Source organism: Pongo abelii, chromosome 10 (assembly GCF_028885655.2).
Source record: "Pongo abelii isolate AG06213 chromosome 10, NHGRI_mPonAbe1-v2.0_pri, whole genome shotgun sequence".
NCBI classification, from domain to species: domain Eukaryota; kingdom Metazoa; phylum Chordata; class Mammalia; order Primates; family Hominidae; genus Pongo; species Pongo abelii.
The window spans coordinates 2,768,677-2,786,879 of record NC_071995.2 but is presented as its reverse complement, the minus strand read 5'-3'; the positions used below and the strand labels follow the sequence as shown (position 1 = coordinate 2,786,879).

The following is an 18,203-nucleotide window of genomic DNA, read 5'->3' as shown; positions in this document are numbered from 1 at the left end:
GGAAGACAGGGAGCTGGGGCTGGGGAGGGCAGTGGGAAGAGGGAGCTTTGCTTAGGGACAGGGAAAGATGCCCCATTCCTGACAGTTGTAGGACTCTTCTTCCCTCCTGTCATCACCCTCAACCTCCTCAAATCGTAGCTGCTGGAGAACCTGGACTCTGGTGGCTGAGGGCCTCCCTGTGAGTGAGGTTTGGGCTTCCCCACCTGCCTTTGCACAGGAGCCTGTGTCAGGTGGCACCTGGACAGCATGAGGGGAGGGGCATCAGCAGAGCGGGGACAGGGTGGCAGACACCCCCACACCCCGCCAGATAGGCTGACGTGGCTGGGACAACACCCCCAGATGGAGCAAGTACTCTTCTCATCTTCCCAAATAGATCCTTGAGATGTCAGCGGCTCCACCACACTGGTCACTGTGGGTGGGTGAGCTGAACATGTCCTTCCATGAACTGGGAAGAGACACAGAGGGAGTCAAAATATGCCCTTTTCTTGCCTCCATTCACCCCCTAGTCCTCTCTTCGCTGACATTTGCCTCAGAGGCAGATCTTGTTTAAAAAACAAAATTGGCCCAGAACCCGTCAGCAAGTAGTTTCCTCCCTTGGGGTTTAAAGAGGTCTTCTGGGAATCAGCACGCCCCTTTTGTGGCCTCTTTGCTGAATTGTTTCTAAATCCTCAACAATGATATTTTAATTATTCTAGGCCTCTACGGACAGAGATACTGTCATCCTCCTTTGCCACCTTTCCTATGATGGTTTGATGAGGTTAAAAACCCTGATGACCAGGGTTCCACTCCATCCTTCTCCTAAACATTTGTTCTATTTCTTTGCCTTTAGGAGTGGTGGGCGTGTATGGTCAGGCCTATTGTAAAGGATGGTGTAAAGTAACCATTCCAAAGGTTGGTTACTTTACACGACCCTTTGAATGACTTCTGTACATAGCACTCTTGCTATAAGAGTAATTCCTTTGTAGAAAAAGGCTCTATGGAGAATTGTCTCCTTGGCCCCTTCATGTAGCTCATGACTTTTATTATTGAAATAAATGAATAAAAGTCTGCAGTTGTGGACAGACACAAATATGCTTGGACATGGCTATCTCTGATCTTGTGTGGCTCAAAATAACTTCCAGAGTCCTCATTTTCAGAGTGTTCTCACCCAAAAAGATACCAACTTGGGCATGGAAAGACCTGTTTCTCCTGGACTCCTGGATGTGCCAGGCATCGAGACAGGGAAGACCCACTGAGGTCTTCAGATTTGCCCATCACCCTGGGGACTGTCTGGCCTGCTGGCAGGTGACAGTGGCCTGTCCAAAAGTGTGAGCTACCTGAGGATGAACCAGATGCAAGGGCAGGACTGTATTCTGGAGATGTCTCCCCCTTGGTCCTTCTGTCGCTTCGGACATTCCAGGTGGAAGGAGGCCCTTCGACCTGCAAAGCCAGCCAGAGAGCCAGGATCAGGGCAGGAAAACAGGACACTGGCCTGTGACGGTTCACACTCTGGTGGGGTGCCAGGAGCAGTAACTATGGCCAAAGACACTCCTCCTTTCCCCTCCCCTCATCTGAGATGTATTCTGGTATCCAGGGCTCATCCCTGCACACCCTGCCTTTGGAATGTTGTCTCCTTGCTTTGGAAATCCCCCCACTGTGTGGGGCTGGTTTGAGGCAGGCCACAACGATTTTCCAATCATCCCTGACCAGTGTTCTCTTGGTAGTAACCGCCAACCACATCCAGAGAGCAAGATGACCAGTGTTCTCTTGGGAGTAACCGCCGACCACATCCAGAGAGCGAGGGGTGCATTTACCTAGTGAGGCAGAGCGGAGGAAACCCCTCTTCGGAGATTGCCGGATGTCCCTCTTGTCCTCCTCTGGGAGCGTCAGTTGCCGATTTTCGTCATCCTGGTAGGAGAGCCTGGAACAGAGAGCTCACAGGGCTTGTTCCCGGAGGCTGAGAAGTGGCCACTCACAGGGACAGCTGCACCCCCGGAAAGCACTTTGCTCTGATCCTTAGTGAAGGGATGCCCACTTTGTGCTTACATGCAGGTTTGGGGAATTGCCACCCCAAGAAGTTCTGGCCTGCCCCTAGCATCTTCCAGGCCTGCTCAGTGGAAGTTGCCAGCTCCTCACCTGCAGCCTGTCTCATGAGCCTGCAGTTCTGACTTGGGGCAGTGAAGGCACTCTGGGGTCAAAGGTGTTGAGAAAGCGGAAAGAATCCTAGGCCCACGAAGTTCTTTTGGGGAATGGCCTTGGCTTCTGTGTTTGCATGAGCTGATGCTGTTTTCCCCAGTGACCCTCAACTTTAGCCCAAACTTATCCCCACCCCCCGATTTCTCCCGCCCTGCCACCCCCTCATCAGCAAGAGCACATAAGCAGCTGCCTACAACCACTCTACAGTCACTCAGTAGGTGAACAGCAGGGTTGTGAGGGACCTCATGGGGCATCTAGTCTATGGCTTCCAGGCCTTTGATGGAAACTCAATGAGAAGTAGATTCGACAGCTTCTCATCATGCACAGACACACCTGATGGAATGAAACCTCATGCCGTTTGCTTACCCTTAGTGCACGGATTGCACCCTGGTGAGTCCTAGTCCACTTTTAGTCTGTTCTATTTTTATTAAAATTTTGATTCACAATCTCTGCTGGGTCAGCCTGCAGTTCAAGAAGCACAGTTGCATTCCAACCTCATTCCCAGATGAGACCACTGACTTGCTGGTCCCTGGTGCCACCCCACACCTCTGAGGGTGACTCCATGCCTGCTCATGGCACAGCACAGAGACTTGGATAATTTATAGATATGCAGGAAGGCTGGCTGAATGCAGACCGCAGTATTTATACCTTCAAGACTTGCTCTTACTCTCAGCTAGATAAGGCCTCCCTATTATATTTTCTTCTTATGCAAACCACCCACGCTCTTGCAGATCTAGCTAGTATTTGACCGTGTGCATGGCACCTACTAAGGTCACTCTGCCCTCAACCTTCTCTGAACTCCTGTACCCCTCGGAGTTCTGCCACTCTGGGGCAATTAATGAGAAACTCTCCGTGTTATCTTCCTCTCCTGAGACCCTCTTAGTTTCCTAGTTTGTGGAATCTTCTTAAGGCGTGATTTAGCAGGGTGCCTCAGTGCACCAAGCACTCTTGAAAACCGACATAGGTTAAACTATATGCTTTTCCTGGTTTCTAGGGCAGGCGGTCAGGCATTAATTTGTATTCTCTAAAAATCAATTTAGAGACTGTTATCTCATAAGGAGCTTCAGGTATTTCCCTTTTTTATATTGACCATGTTTCACTGAGTCAGAAAAGTAGAAGGTCTGTCACCCCCACCACCCCATTTTGCTGATGGGGACACGAAGGCACAGGGCAGTTGAGTGATTTGTCAAGAACCGCTGGTTGGGACTCTTTCCATGCTTTTCCTTACTCACTCGACTCTTCTTTCTATGCTGGGGAAAAGGAGGCACTTCTGCTACTCTTCCCATCCAGTTCCTGAGCAGAAAGCACTGGACCCCGGAAGCCCCATGCTGTGCTGGCTGCTGCTCTCCCCATAGTCCCCACGGTGGGGGGCCTTGTGTCCCCTCCCACCACCTCCAGCCACACCTTTCCTGTTTTCAAAAGCCTGCAAGGCTAGTCCTTCCTCACTCTGACATCCTTTCAGGAAAGCTTCTAAACACTGTGTCTCAAACTGCTGTGAATGCCACCCACAGTCATAAGACGTTTCACAAGGTGACCCCCAGATACACACATCTATTGGCAATGAAACAAGTGTTTCCCAACACAGTGCTTACCTTTGTGACATTTGATGCATTCTGATGGTTTCTATTGTGCTGTGCTGCGCTACGCTATTCTTTTAAGGGTTAGTCATAACTGACTAAATGGATGTCACAACCTTCTAAAATGATGTAGATCTGCAGCTAAAATCCTCCAAAAATTCCAGCAAGGACAAAAATCTCAGGCCTAGCTTTACCACCAGTGCCCTCTTCTGGGCAGCTTTATTATACGTAGTGTCTTGAAACACTTGTGTAATTGTCAATATATGTATGTGTACACTGAATCTCACCAGAAAATATTTTTATGACTGTTGGTTACAGCCTAAAACGTTTAAGAAACAATATTTAGGAATTTTTCTGGTCAGGAAAGGCCAAATAAAAAGAGCGTCGTGTGTGTGTGTGTGTGTGTGTGTGTGTGTGTGTGTGTGTGTGTGTGTTGGGGGCTCCCACTCCCCTAAGGAGATAACAGGGGCTGTGCAGATGTTTTCTCTGTGATCTCCTCGCCTCCTGCAAATTATGCCCAGAGGAGGGATCTCAGGGACCTGCCCCTGCCTCCCCACATCTGTTCCCACAGCAGGGCTTGGCTGGGAGAGGGCAGCAGAGCTCACATCTCTGTGGAGAGCAGGCTGGGCTCACTGCAGGACTCCTATGTTGTGGGTTCATCTTCACTTCATAGGTTTTGTCCTGGGACCCCCCCCTCCTGACACACCATGGCTGTCTGGCTTTCCTGGAAGTGACACCTACAATATCCAGGACGGAGAAAAACATCAAGAACTGCCGACACTTTTCCTCTTTCCTCAGTAAGTAATGCATTAAACATGCACACATGTGACATGCACACGTGACATGCACACACATGCACACATCTGCACACACGTACACACGTACACATCTGCACACATGCACACACACCTGCACATCTACACACACGCATACACACGTGCACACATGCACACATGTGTGCATCTGCACACACACGTGCACACACGCATACACACGTGCACATCTGCACACACACGTACACATCTGCACACACAAATGTGTACATCTGCACACATGCATACACACATGCACATCTGCACACACACACGTGCACATCTGCAACCCACATGCACATCTGCACACATGCACACACGTGCACATCTACACACATGCACACACAGTACACATCTGCACACACATGCACACCTGCACACACACATACGTGCACATCTGCACACATACATACACACATGCACACACACGTACATATCTGCACACATGCACACACGTGGACATCTGCACACACGCATACATACGTGCACACATGCGCACACATGTACACATCTGCACATATGCATACACAATGCACATCTGCACACACATGTGAACATGTATGCAATTACTGTGGCCTTGTACTCCTGTGATGGCTGATGAAGCCATGGATCCATGGAAGTGTTAAGATTAGGATGAGGGCTCCATGTGGCAGGTTGTCTGGTGTGGATCCAAGGAGATCTGAGTCCTGACCTCAATTCACTTATTCCCTGGTCCAAGTCACTTAGCGCACCCCTTGCCTTAGTTTCCCTTTATATGACATTGAAGTGACATTTGTCCTGCCTGACTCAGAGGCCTATTGTGAGTCACAAATGAGGCAACAGACGAGACAGTGCTTTGAGAAGAGCCAGCTTTGACAGTGGGTCCTGGGCTGTGCCATAAAGGGCAGGGTGGGCCTGTGAGGAGGCTGCTGCCCCACCCCCAGCTGCAATAGCAGGGTCTTTGGGCATTTGTTTGGCACAGCTAATATGTCCCTGGCATCCTATTTTGATGGTGCCCTTGATTCTGACACCAGCTCCCTAGAGTAAAGGCACAGGCAGGAAGCTACCTAGAGGGGTTTGCAACCCTCCCACACCAGGACGTGCCTTTCCCTGCTGGGATAGGGTCTTCTGCTCACAGGGTTGTGTCTTTTTTAGCTCTGGGCCACAAGATCTTCCTCTTCCCATCTGTGCTCAGCTCAGTGCCTCTCTCTGTCTTGCTTCTGACCCACTTTATCCTCAGACCCCTGAGGGCATCAGGGAAAGATCTTGGTCCATCCTCTCAGAGCTGAGAGCTGGATCAGTGCCCCTGGCTTTGAGCCTCTCTGGCAGGGTAGGGGCAGTTCTGTCTCGGGCAGGCCTACAGATCGCCACCTGCCCCACAGTGGAAGGAAAGATGAGAGGTGGGAGCTCCAGGAGGATTGGGAGGGGAGGGAGGTGGAGTGGGCTTTGGTGAGGCATGGAGGGAGGAGCTGGAGATGCAGAGTGGCAGCAGGCAGGCAACAGCACTTCTGGGGGCCACCGGGAACGGACTTGCTGGTCCATCCTCAGCACAAGCAATGCCAGGGCCTCAGCTGCTTTAGCCTTGAGCTGTGACACAGAGGACAAGGCCTGGGAGCTGGAACGCGGGCTATACTTCTCTTCACCAAGCTGAAGCTTGGCTCCTTGTGTTGTTTGTACCCACTGCAGTGGGCAGAGGGAACCGACATTTGATGAGCACTGATTGTGTGCTGGGCACTGTGCCGGGTGCTTTGCATGTATTTTGCTATGTGGAGAGATGTATCTGTGGGGACAAGGAAATCCCCTGGGGTCTCCTCCCCCAGCTCCTGTAAACATCCCTCTCCCCTTATGTCACAGAGAACAAAGCTTCACATGAAAATGCCCTTAGAGGGCAGGGACTTAATTCACCCTGAGATGCTAAAGATGGACATGGAGCCCTCCTTAAGCAGAAGCTTCATGAGGCCAGAGGGGAGAAGGGGTGTGGGGACCGAGCCAGGACCTCTCTGGAATGACAGTCTCCTGACCTACTTTTAGGCAAGGCAAGTCGGAGAACTCCTTTTTGACCACACTCAGGGGAGAAAGGAGAAGCGGGTCAGAGAGTGACCTTCTTGCTCCTGCCGTTTTCTCCATTTCCTTCCATAGAAAATACTCAGGAGGCCAAGGGGCCATATGTTGGGGTAATGTGTTCTGGGCCCTGACACTGTCCTCCTACCTGTCTGACCATTTCCTCTCTCTTCCTTTGTGGACTTCTCTCCCAGGTGTCCATCTCTGTCCATCACGGGGACTTCCGCCAGGGACGGGGGGAGGAGGAAGCCAGGGATCTGGGGTGATCTGAGGGCAGCCTGAGAGGACTGAATGAGAGGGAGGGGGCAGGAGTGAGGGCCAGCTGCATTGATTCCATTGATTCATATGAAATTGCTGATATTTGATCATTTTTACCTCTAAAAATCATAATTTCATCTGGTTCAAACTAAAACTTCAATGCTTGCTTCAGTAAGGCTCATGTCCCACTGGACTTGCACCCAGACAGTTGGGAGTGCAGGGCACTTACAGGAAGGTGACTGGAAACCCTGCGGCAAGGCTCCTCTGTGCACTTAGCAGCATCGCAGTTACAGAAGAGAGGTGCAGAGGACTCATGGGGAATCCTATATAGCCACGAAGTCATGCTTTTCCAGCTGAAAAGTGTATAGCTGACTGAAAACCCCTGTCACTATTGCAGGAGGACAGAGAAGTACAGCAAATCTCTGCATCTCCAAGACTGGGAAGCTGTCTCTGGGGTGATCTTTCAGAGCAGGCCCTGTAGTTCCATCATTGTGTGGATCTGCACAGCAGGCTGTAATGCAGAGCCACTGCTGGAGCTTTAGAAATAGAGTTGTTAAATGGGTGGTTCTTCAAAGATATGCCCAGAAAGTTCTCTGCAAAAACAAAAGGCTTGCTATAAGGAAGACTCCACTGCAGGGCAGCGGATGAGCAGCTCACCACCTGTGGATCTTAGTCAAGTCAGTCTCTCTGAGCCTGTTTCCTCATCTATAAACGGGGATGATAATGCCTACCTCTTAAGACTGTGCATTAGCTTGCTTGGGCTGTCATACTGAATACCGCAGACTGGGTAGCTTAAATAACAGAAATGCATTTTCTCCCAGTTCTGGAGGCTGGAAGTCTGAGATTCAGATGTCGTCAGGGTTGTTTTCTGGGGAGGGCTCTCTTCCTGGCTTGCGGATGGCTGCCTTCTTGCTGTGTCCTGACGTGGCCTCTTTCTCTGTGTACACGCAGAGAAAGACATCCATAACATCTGTTCCTTTTCCTGTAAGGACACTAGTCCTATCAGATTAAGGTCTCATGCTTACATTTAACCTTTATACCTCCCTATAGCCCCTATCTTCAAGTAGTCATATTAAGGGTCAGGGTTTCCATATGTTAATTTTAGGGGGACACAAATCGATTCATTATAGACTGTTTTGAGGCTCACAGGACATAGATTATGCTCTGAAAATGGTAGCTCTTTGGATGTGCGTCATCCAGGAGGCTTAACAGGTTGCAGGGAATGAGGCTGATGAAGAAAAATCTGACCAAAGACCAAGATATCCCCATGTCCTTGGAGAAGAACTGAACATGAGCACCAGACCCCACTCGACAGTGTCAGTATTTCACTGCACCTCGATTTATGCTTGAATCCACTGTTTAATAACTACCTGTGGCTTTCTTTCCTTAGTGCCACCTTCTCTCTTACTTCCTGGATTCAGTCACCCCCTAATTGTGCCTTGTCTCCTTCCCTGCCAGTCAATGAGCTCAGGCCTCTGTCCTTGATGGCTTGGCTGTGAAAAGTAGCTTCCTGTCTGAACTTTGGCCTTCACGCAGTCAAATCCACTCACACCACAGACAGGCTGATCCTGTACAATGTAGACTAGATCCTGCCGCTTCCTTGTTGGAAATGTTTCAGTGACTTCTATGATTTTAAGATAAACCCAAGCTTGTTAACAGGCTCACAGGGCTGACACCACCCACTCTAACCCCCATATCCCTTGGCCTGGATGCCTGCCACCCACCCACAAGTTTCACCCTCAGACTCAGATGCTTCTGGGTCTCTGCCTCTTTCTCTGCCCACTCCTGTTTGCTCCCACACCCTTGCCCCGGACTCACTTTTCAGATCCCAGATTCCAAGACACACCACCCTCTGGGGCCTTTTCTTGGAGTTGGGTCAGGCTTCATGTGTCCACGGGGCACCTGTTCCTCCTGTCCTGACAGTTACCTCACCGCACTGATTCTCTGTTCCCTTTAGGCTCTGAGCTCCAGGAGGCGGTTGGCTGTGCCTACAGTTTTGTTTATCGTGGTCCCTGGCACAGTGTCTGGTCCAGAACAGATGCTCAAGTACTGGCTGAATAAATTTTCCTTTATGAATCATTTTAAATATTTCTGCTCCTATGTTCACAGAAGGCTTATTCACAATAGCCCAAAGGTAGAGACCACTCAAGCATTCCCTGATGAATGAATATATAAACGATGTGGTCTACTCATACAATGGAATATTATCTACCCTTGAAAGGGGATAGAATTCTGACACATGCTATGACATGGATGAACCTTGAGGACATCACATGAAGTGAAATAAGCCAGACACAAAAGAACAAATACTGTATGAATTCACTCCTTCTCTTTCTCCTTCTTCTTCTCCTTTTTTGAGACAGAGTCTTGCTCTGTTGCCCAGGCTGGAGTGCAGTGGCTTGATCTCAGCTCACTGCAACCTCCGCCTCCCGGGTTCAAGCAATTCTCCTGCCTCAGCCTCCCAAGTGGTGACAGTTGCCCAACAATGTGAATTTGCTTGATGCCACTGAGTTGTGTACCCAAAATGGGTAAGATAGTAAATTTCGTGTTATATATATTTTACCACAATGAAAATAACTATACTAAAACACTGTTTATGCAATTCCAAGTGACAAAAATAAAACCCCCAGGTAATACTGTAGAGAGACAGAAATGGATCAGGGTCCCCTGCTGGGGGCTGTGGTCAAGATTCCAGAGCCCATGGTGGGCAGGTCGCATAAAGGTCCCCACCATGGCTGGTCTTAATGCTACTGCATGGCCTCAGGTTACTTTTCCACCTGCTCCAGACCCAGCTGCTCATTTTTGTGTTCATGTCAACTGAGATATTTAAAAAGAACACCCAGGGCTTCATGAAACTGTTCTTAGAGTCTACTCACCAGGTTGTCTGCTAAGCATGAGTGCCTTGAAATAGGCTTTGCTGCAGCTCCAGAAAGGAAACATCCTTAAAGGCCCAGCAGCAGACTGTTTCCAAAGATGACCATACCTGCAGCTCCCATCTGGCAGGATTTTGGCAAGAAGATCTTGTCTCTCCTGCTATCAAGGGGTGGCAGCATCCCTTTCCCTTCCCCTTCACCTGAGTCTGAGACTGCAGAAGTGAGGTTGTGTGGCTTCTGAGGCAGTGCCATGACAGAGATCCTGTCTCTGGGGACACCAGTTGCCACACAATGAAGAAACTCAAGATAAGAGATTGAGTTAGGAAGTGTCCACTCTCACCACTCCTATTTAACGTAGTAATGAAAGTCCCAGCCAGAGCAATCAGGCAAGGGGCGGGTGGGGGGATGTGTATGGACCAGGCAGGCATCGTGTGAGTGATTCTCAGCTTAGCCCAGCTGCTGGCCACTGGGACTTCATTCAAGAACACCCAGGCTGACGCTATGTGGGACAGAGTAGGCCAGCCAGATGCAGCCCCACCTGCTGGCCCATGAATCATTAGAAATAATCCATCATCGAGGAAGTGCCTTGATAGGATTTGCTGCAACTTCAGGAAGGAAACGTCCTTAAAGTCCCCAGTGGCAGACTGTTTCCAAAGATGACCATACCTGCAGTTCCCGCCTGGCAGGATTTTCGCAAGGAGACCTTATCTCTCCTCCCATCAAGGGTTATGGGAATAGAGAACCAAAACCATGTTTTCTACCAAATAGAACACACAGAGCGTAGAATTGTATTGTAGAGCACTCTGGCACGCCCCCTCCAGCTTGTATTCCCTGCGATGCTATTAAACAAGAAACAAACAACAACAACAACAAAAAAAGGATATCAGCCTGCAGCTCCTCATCCCGTGCTTCACCTGTTTCGTCTCTCTGTGCATGTGTCTGGTGTGTGTCGGTAGGCACGCACAGTTGGCCATGCTGTTTGTCAAGCATGTAACATCTGTGGCTTTTCCCTTTTGACTTTATATCATTCATTTACACACTTGACAAACATTTATTGAGAGCTTCTCTATGCCCGTCACTGGGGATTCAGAATTAAATGGCTACATACTGTTTTTTCACACTTTGGGCTATAATTTATATCATCAGTGCCTTGAAATTGCTTTTTGAGTTAAATACAAACTGAACCAGGTGTGTCTCTCCTTGTCTTTCTAGAACTTTTAGCTCCAAAGACTTTGTGGTCTCTTATACTATGATCTGTGGTATCAAACTATAAAGTAACCATTAAAACTATGGGGAAAGGAAAAGAAATATACCATGAACCCAGTGTAATAGAATTAGTCTAACTACACATGTAGCTCTGCTATTTCAGGCAAGATAAAAACAAAGCACAACAGTGAATTAGTCATTCCCTTTGCTTAATTACAGCAGCACATCACCTGCCTGAAGAAGAGGGAGGTCAGACCTCACCAGGTGGGAGCAGTTGAGGGTGAATCCGAGGTGAGGAGCTGAAGGCAGCATGGAGGCTGGTGTCCACTCTGCCAAAGGGCTTGGCTGTGAAGAGGACGGAGAGGGTATGTTGTGGTGGGGATGGGTGGTCGGATGGGTGGTCAGTTGGGAGACACTCTTTGGCTGCAGATGGGAAGACTCTGTAGAGAGGTAGAAATTGAGAATTTAGAGGGAGGGGGCTGACGAATGGTGCAGGGTCTCTGAGGAGGCCTGGGGCTGAGACCTGGAATGCCCCCGGGACAGGCCTTCAAAGAGATGAGTTGCAGTATTTCCGCCTTGTGACAAGGGGGAAGAAAAAGGAGGTTTGTGGGTTTGGAAGGGTAGAAAACAGGCGCTTCCTGGCCGGCAGTTTCTGTTTTTTCAGTTTAAAGTATGAGAGGAGATGAGAGTGTGGGAGAGGGGGGTTGGAGGTTTGAAATAAATGGAAAAATGATACCCTTATGGGACCTGCTGATGGTCTATTCCAGGTCAGACTGCTGCACATCTGAATCTAGGGACAGATGGAAGGAAAAAAACAGGTCCCAACAAGAGTATCCCCAGGGCTTTTGCCCAGTCTTCAGAGCAGGCCCCTGATCCCATAAACACCTGCCTTCTAAACTCTTGGAGATTAGGCCTTCAGGCTCTCCTGCACCTGCTTTTCTGAGCATGGTGATTTGTGGAGACTTAGAGACAGGCAGGAGGCTCAGCTCCTGGGGCCTCTTGGGAGATTCTGCAGGGTGGAGCAGTTGGTGGGAGGGGAGAGGTTGTCCTTTGAGTAGGAGAGCTAAGGAGGAGAGGGAACAAGAGCCAGCCCATTCTGGAGGCTGCCCCCCGATTCCGCCTATGATCTGCTTGAATGTGATATGATCCTTGGGAGTAAATTTAAAATATGCCAAGTCTTAGGTAGCTTTTAAAGAGACTCTTCAGCACTAGCTGAGATCATTGTTCAATGAAAACCAAAAGCGCTACTGAAGAAAACACAACCAGCAAATAACATGTTGGCAAGGATGTGGAGAAATTTGAACCCTTGTGCATTGCTGGGAGGAATGTAAAATGGTGCAACTGCTGTAGAAAATGGTGTGGTGCGGCCGGGCGCAGTGGGTCATGCCTGTAATCCCAGCACTTCGGGAGGCCAAGGTGGGTGGATCACCTGAGGTCAGGAGTTCAAGACCAGCCTGGCCAACATGGCGAAACCCTGTCTCTACTAAAAATACAAAAAGTAGCTGGGGGTGGTGGCGCGCGACTGTAATCCCAGCTACTTGGGAGGCTGAGGCAGGAGAATTGCTTGAACCTGGGAGGCGGAGGTTGCAGTGAGTGAGATCTCACCACTGCACTCCAGCCTGGCAGCAGAGCGAGACTCTGCCTTAAAAAAAAAATGGTGTGGTGATTCCTCAAAAGATGAAACACAGATTTACTATATTATCCAGCAATTCCCTCTCTGGTTATTTACCCAAAATAAGCAAAAGCAAGGACTTCAACAGATATTTGTACACTTATGTCCATAGAAGGTTTTATTTACAATAGCCAAAAGGTAGAAACAACCCAAATGTTCAGTGATTGATGGATGGATAAATAGAATGTGATATATACTTATTGTGTAATATTATTCAGCTTTTAAGGGGAAGAAACTTCTGATGCATGCTACAGCCTGAATGAACCTTGAAGATATGCTAAGAGAAATAAATTAGTCATAATAAGATAAATATTCTATGATTTCACTTATAGGATGTACCTATAGTAGTCAAATGAAATTCTTCTGAATTTGACTATAGAAGGTAGAATAGTGGTTAACAGGGCCAGAGAGTAGAGACACAGCATACCAAAATCTCTGGGATGCAACTAAAGCAATGATAAGAGGAAAGTTTATAGCACGAAACACCTACATCAAGAAGTTAGAAAAATGTCAGATTAACAATTTAATATCGCACCTAGAGAAACAAGAACAAACTGAACCCAAAGCTAGCAGAATAAAAGAAATAACCAAAATCAGAGCATACCTGGATGAAATTGAGACCCAAAAATCCATACAAAGACTCACTACAAACAAAAGCTTGCTCTTTGAAGAAATCAACAAGATTGATAGACCATTAGCTGGATTAACAAAGATAAAGAGAGAAGCTCCAAATAAGCACAATCAGAAATGACAAAGGTGATATTACAACTAATCCCACAGAAATACAAAAAATCCTTGGAGTATTATGAACATCTCTATTTTCTATACACAAAGTAGAAAATTTAGAAGAAGTGGAAAAATTCCTGGAAATACATAACCTTCCAAAACTTCATTAGGAAGAAATCAAAACTCTTCACAGACTAATGCCAAGTTCTGAAATTGAGTCAGTAATAAAAAACTTACCAAACAAAAAAGCCTCTGACCTGATGGACTCATAGCTGAATTTTAGCAGATATACAAGAAGAGTTGGTACCAATCCTGTTGAAATTATTCCAAAAAATTAAGGAGAAGAGACCCCTTCCTAACTCATTCTATGAAGCCAGCATGATCCTGATACCCAAATCTGGCAAAATCACAACAAAAAAAGAAAACTACATGCCAATATTTTTGATGAACATAGGCACAAAAATCCTCAACAAAATACTAGCAAATCAAATCCAGCAGCACATCAAAAGGTTAATTCACCATGATCAAGTGGCCTTTGTTCCTGGGAGGTAAGGCTGTTTCAACATATGCAAATCAATAAATGTAATTCACTACATAAACAATTAAAAACCATATGATCATCTCAATACACACGGGAAAAGCAGCAGGTAAAATCCGACATACTTTCATGATAAAAACCCTCAACAAACTAGGCATTGAAGGGGAACATACCTCAAAATAATAAGAGCCATCTATGACAAACGCACAACCAACATTATACTAAATGATCAAAAGCTGGAAGCATTCCCCCTAAAAACTAAAATAAGACAAGGATGTCCACTCTCACCACTCCTATTCAACATAGTACTGAAAGTCCCAGTCACAGCAATCAGGCAAGAGAAAGAAATAAAAGGCATCCTAATAGGAAAAGAAGATATGAAATTATCTCTCTTCACTGATGATATGATTCTATACCTAGAAAGCCCTACAGATACCACCAAAAGGCTCCCAGAGCTGATAAACAACTTCAGTAAAATTTCAGGGTACAAAATCAATGTACAAAAGTCAGTAGCATTTCTTTTTTTTTTTTTTTTTTTAGATGGACTCTCGCTCTTTCACCAGGCTGGAGTGCAGTGGCACCGTCTTGGCTCATTGTAGCCTCTGCCTCCTGGGTTCAAGTGATTCCCCTGCCTCAGCCTCCTGAGTAGCTGGGATTACAGGCATGTGCCACCACGCCCAGCTAAGTTTTATATTTTTAGTAGAGACAGGGTTTCACCGTGTTGGCCAGGATGGTCTCGATCTCTTGACCTTGTGATCCACCCACCTCGGCCTCCCAAAGTGCTGGGATCACAGGCATGAGCCACCACGCCCGATCCAATCAATAGCATTTCTATACACCAATAACATTCAAGCTGAGAGCCAAATCAAGAATGCAATCCCATTTGTAATAGCCACACACACACACACACACACACACAAAAAAAAACCCACCTTGGAATACATCTAACCAAGGAGGTGAAAGCTCTTTACGAGGAGAACTACAAAACACTGCTAGAAGAAATCATAGCTAACACAAACAAATGGAAAAATATCCCATGCTCATGAATTGGAAAAATCAATATTGTTAAAATGGCCACACTGCCCAAAGCTGTCAAACTACCAGCATTTTCACAGAATTATGAAAAGCTATGCTACAATTCTTATGGAACCAAAAAAGAGCCCAAATAGCCAAAGCAATTTTAAGCAAGAAGAACAACGCTAGAGGCATCACACTACCAGTCTGTAACCAAAACAGTATGGTACTGGTAGAAAAATAGACACCTAGACCATTGGAACAGGACAGAGGACCCCTACCCCCAAAAGCCACATACCTATAACCATCTGATCTTCAACAAAGTCGACAACAACAACCAATGAGGAAAGGACTCTTTACTCAATAAATTATGCTGGTATAACTGGTTAGCTATATGCAGAGGAGTGAAACTAGACTCCTACATCACGTACAAAAATCACATAGCATACAAAATTACATTACACACAAAAATTAACTCAAGATGGATTAAAGGCTTAAATGTAAGAGCTAAAACTATGAAAATCATAGAAGCGAAACTAGGATATACCATTCTGGACACCAGCCTTGGCAAATAATTTATGATTAAGCTCTCAAAAGCAATTTTACCAAAGCCAAAAATGGACAAGTGGGGCCTAATTAAACTAAAGAGCTTCTGCTCAGCACAATAAACTGTCAACAGAGCAAACAGACAACCTACAGAATGAAAGAAAACATTTGCAAACTATGCACCCAACAAAGGTCTACTATCCAGAATCTAAAAGGAACTTAACAAATCAATGAGCAAAAATATCTCCAATAAAAAGTGGGCAAAGGACATGAACAGACGCTTCTCAAAAGAAGACATACATGCAGCCAACAAATATGTGAAAAAAGAATCAACATCACTAATCGTTAGAGAAATCCAAATTAAAACCACAAGGAGATACTATCCCACACCAGTCAGAATGGCTGTTATATTAAAAAGACAGGAAATAATAGATGTTAGTGACATTATGGAGAAAAGGGAATCTTTATACACTGTTGATGGAGATGTCAGTTAGTTCACCCACTGTGGAAAGCAGTTTAGAGATTTCCCAAAGAGCTTGGACTTACCATTGGACCAAGCAAATCCACTACTGAGTGTATACCCAAAGGAAAATAAATCACTCCTCAAAAAAGACACATGTACTCCTATGTTTGTTGCAACACTATTCACAATAGCAAAGACATGGAATCAACCTAGATGCCACCAGCAGTGGACTGGATAAAGAAAATGTGGTATATATACACCATGAAATACCATGCAGCCATTAAAAATAATAAAATCATGTCCTTTGCAGCAACATAAATGCAGCTGGAGGCCATTATCCAGAGTGAATTAATGCAGGAACAGAAACCAAATATCACATGTCCTCACTTATAAATGGGAGTTAAACATTGAGCACACATGAACATAAAGATGGGAATAATAAACACTAGGCTCCTAGAGGGAGGGAGTGGGCGGAGGAGGTAAGGGTGGAAAAGCTACCTATTAGGTGCTCACTGCCTGAGTGTAGGGATCATTCATACACCAAACCTTGGTGACACACAATTTACTCATGTAACAAACCTGCACGTGTACCCCCTTAATCTAAAAGTTGAAAAAAAGGGAAAAATTGTTAAATTCATATATTTGTTCCTTTTCTCATTCATTCATTTGTCAAGCATAATTAGTTCCTTATTAGATGAAAGCTCTGTGCTGGATGATATGTGCATTGTACATGTGAATAAGGCTTGATTCCTCACATTTAGCAAGAGGAGAGGTAAGATCTACAAATGTAATTTTAATACAGTTGGGCTGTGTGGTGTCCAGAGGTGGACAGCCTTTATCACAGGCTGAAACAGAGAGAGAGGAAGAACCACATCATGGGAACACAAACACTTCCTTCTTAGGTTAGCTGTAGAGACATGAAACTGAGAGCCCGTGATGGATCTAAAACTTGAGCAGCCTTCTTGGATGTGCTTAGGATTCTTGGCAACTTCTCTCCCTTTCTGACCTTGGACTCTCTTTGCCTTTCTTTTCCTCCTAAGGTACTGTCAGAGTTCTCCTGGTCTTAGATTCCACTGGTCCCCTGAGAGTCAAAGGAGATGACTGCAGCGGCAGTGGCTGCACTGATCCCTGTACTGTACTCTGTGGCCAGCAACAAATCTGGCCACTACATTGGGTAGCAGCTGTGGTTTGGTTTAATTGCTATGTATGGAGTGGTGGGGTACGTGGTCCACGTGCCCTAGACCAGCACCCATGAAGATTCCCAGTGCCCTGGCAAAATCACCTATCCTTGCTTGATGGAGTATTTTGAAAAAAAATTTGGCAATCCTATAACGGGAATTTGGTACTTCTTCCTCTTCACAGTCCTATTCTTCTTTATGGAATTCATGGCTCAGCTTTGGCATAAGCAAGGTGAAGGGGAATGAGTGGAGCTGGGAGCAGGTGAAGTGGAGGAGGGCTACATGGTGGGAATCCAGGAACACACCACCTCCCCAAAGAAATCCATCCTGAACTTCCACCAGAGAAGATGATTTTGCTTTTCTACCTCCTGTGCTTTCTCCTGCAGGTTGGCACCCAGCATGTGTTTCTGTTCCTTCTCTTGTTTCAGTGCCTGCCTGTGGTGAGCAAAGCCAATAACCACTACAGCACCGATGGCTGCCCTGGCCCCTCTCTCTGCCTGAGGTGAGCAATCCTGGAGAATCAGTTATCCATCCACACCCTCATCACCTTGTCCTGCATGGCCATCCTCTTTATGATGCATTCAGGGGCCTTTTGAGTTCTAAGTTTTGGATGATTAAAATTTGGGAGGGATAACACCTTTCTTACTTAAAGTCTTTTCTCCCTTACACAATGCTTGTGTTCCTCTAAACATTGTGTCGGGGGCAAGGCTTCCTCCTGCTAACCTTCTTTGGTTTTCTCCTTTAAAAAATAAACATTTGCTGTTCTATTAAAGAGTTTTCTCTCTCTACAGCCAAGCTAAGGCTGTCTGACTGCGGGTGTTGGTATGCAGTTGAGAACCTTGCAGAGCTCTTTCATGTAGGCTATCTAATTTGATTCTCACCTGAAGCCTGTGACACTAAGCTTTCTTCCAGTATCTCCAAATACAGAAGAGTCCTTATAGTCCTGGAACAAAGAGCTTTAGATCGATTTACTTGTATTCTGGCCTCTCTAGCATTGGTTTTTTTTTTTTTTTTTTTTTAAACAATAACCATTTATTTAAGTGATGCTTTCACAAATTGGTAACTTGGGCTGGGCTCATTGGTTTTAAATACAGAGAAGGCCATTATTCCCCAGAGAAAAATTCT

At 46.4% G+C, this 18,203-nt stretch overlaps 1 protein-coding gene and 1 long non-coding RNA gene across 3 annotated transcripts; one reads left to right on the top strand and one right to left on the bottom strand.

The window, feature by feature from the left end:
• Positions 1-1,004: 1,004 nt before the first annotated feature.
• On the bottom strand, positions 1,005-4,396 carry LOC134759437 (voltage-dependent L-type calcium channel subunit alpha-1C-like). Of its 2 annotated transcripts, XM_063711704.1 has the most exons (3): positions 3,768-3,895; positions 1,794-1,900; positions 1,005-1,419 (listed from the first exon to the last, which is right to left on the bottom strand). In XM_063711704.1, exons 1-3 carry the CDS (start codon positions 3,785-3,787, stop codon positions 1,313-1,315), a joined length of 234 nt encoding a protein of 77 aa, XP_063567774.1. In that variant the 5' UTR covers positions 3,788-3,895; the 3' UTR covers positions 1,005-1,312. The 2 variants fall into 2 exon arrangements, 1 of the variants encoding a protein (XP_063567774.1); XR_010135634.1 differs by lacking the exons at positions 1,005-1,419; positions 3,768-3,895 and adding an exon at positions 4,358-4,396 and having other exon boundaries at positions 1,803-1,900.
• On the top strand, positions 4,377-17,659 carry LOC129049024 (uncharacterized). The gene is made up of 3 exons (XR_008511777.1): positions 4,377-4,549; positions 11,161-11,306; positions 17,507-17,659. It is a non-coding gene; the product is annotated as an uncharacterized LOC129049024 (long non-coding RNA).
• Positions 17,660-18,203: the final 544 nt, after the last annotated feature.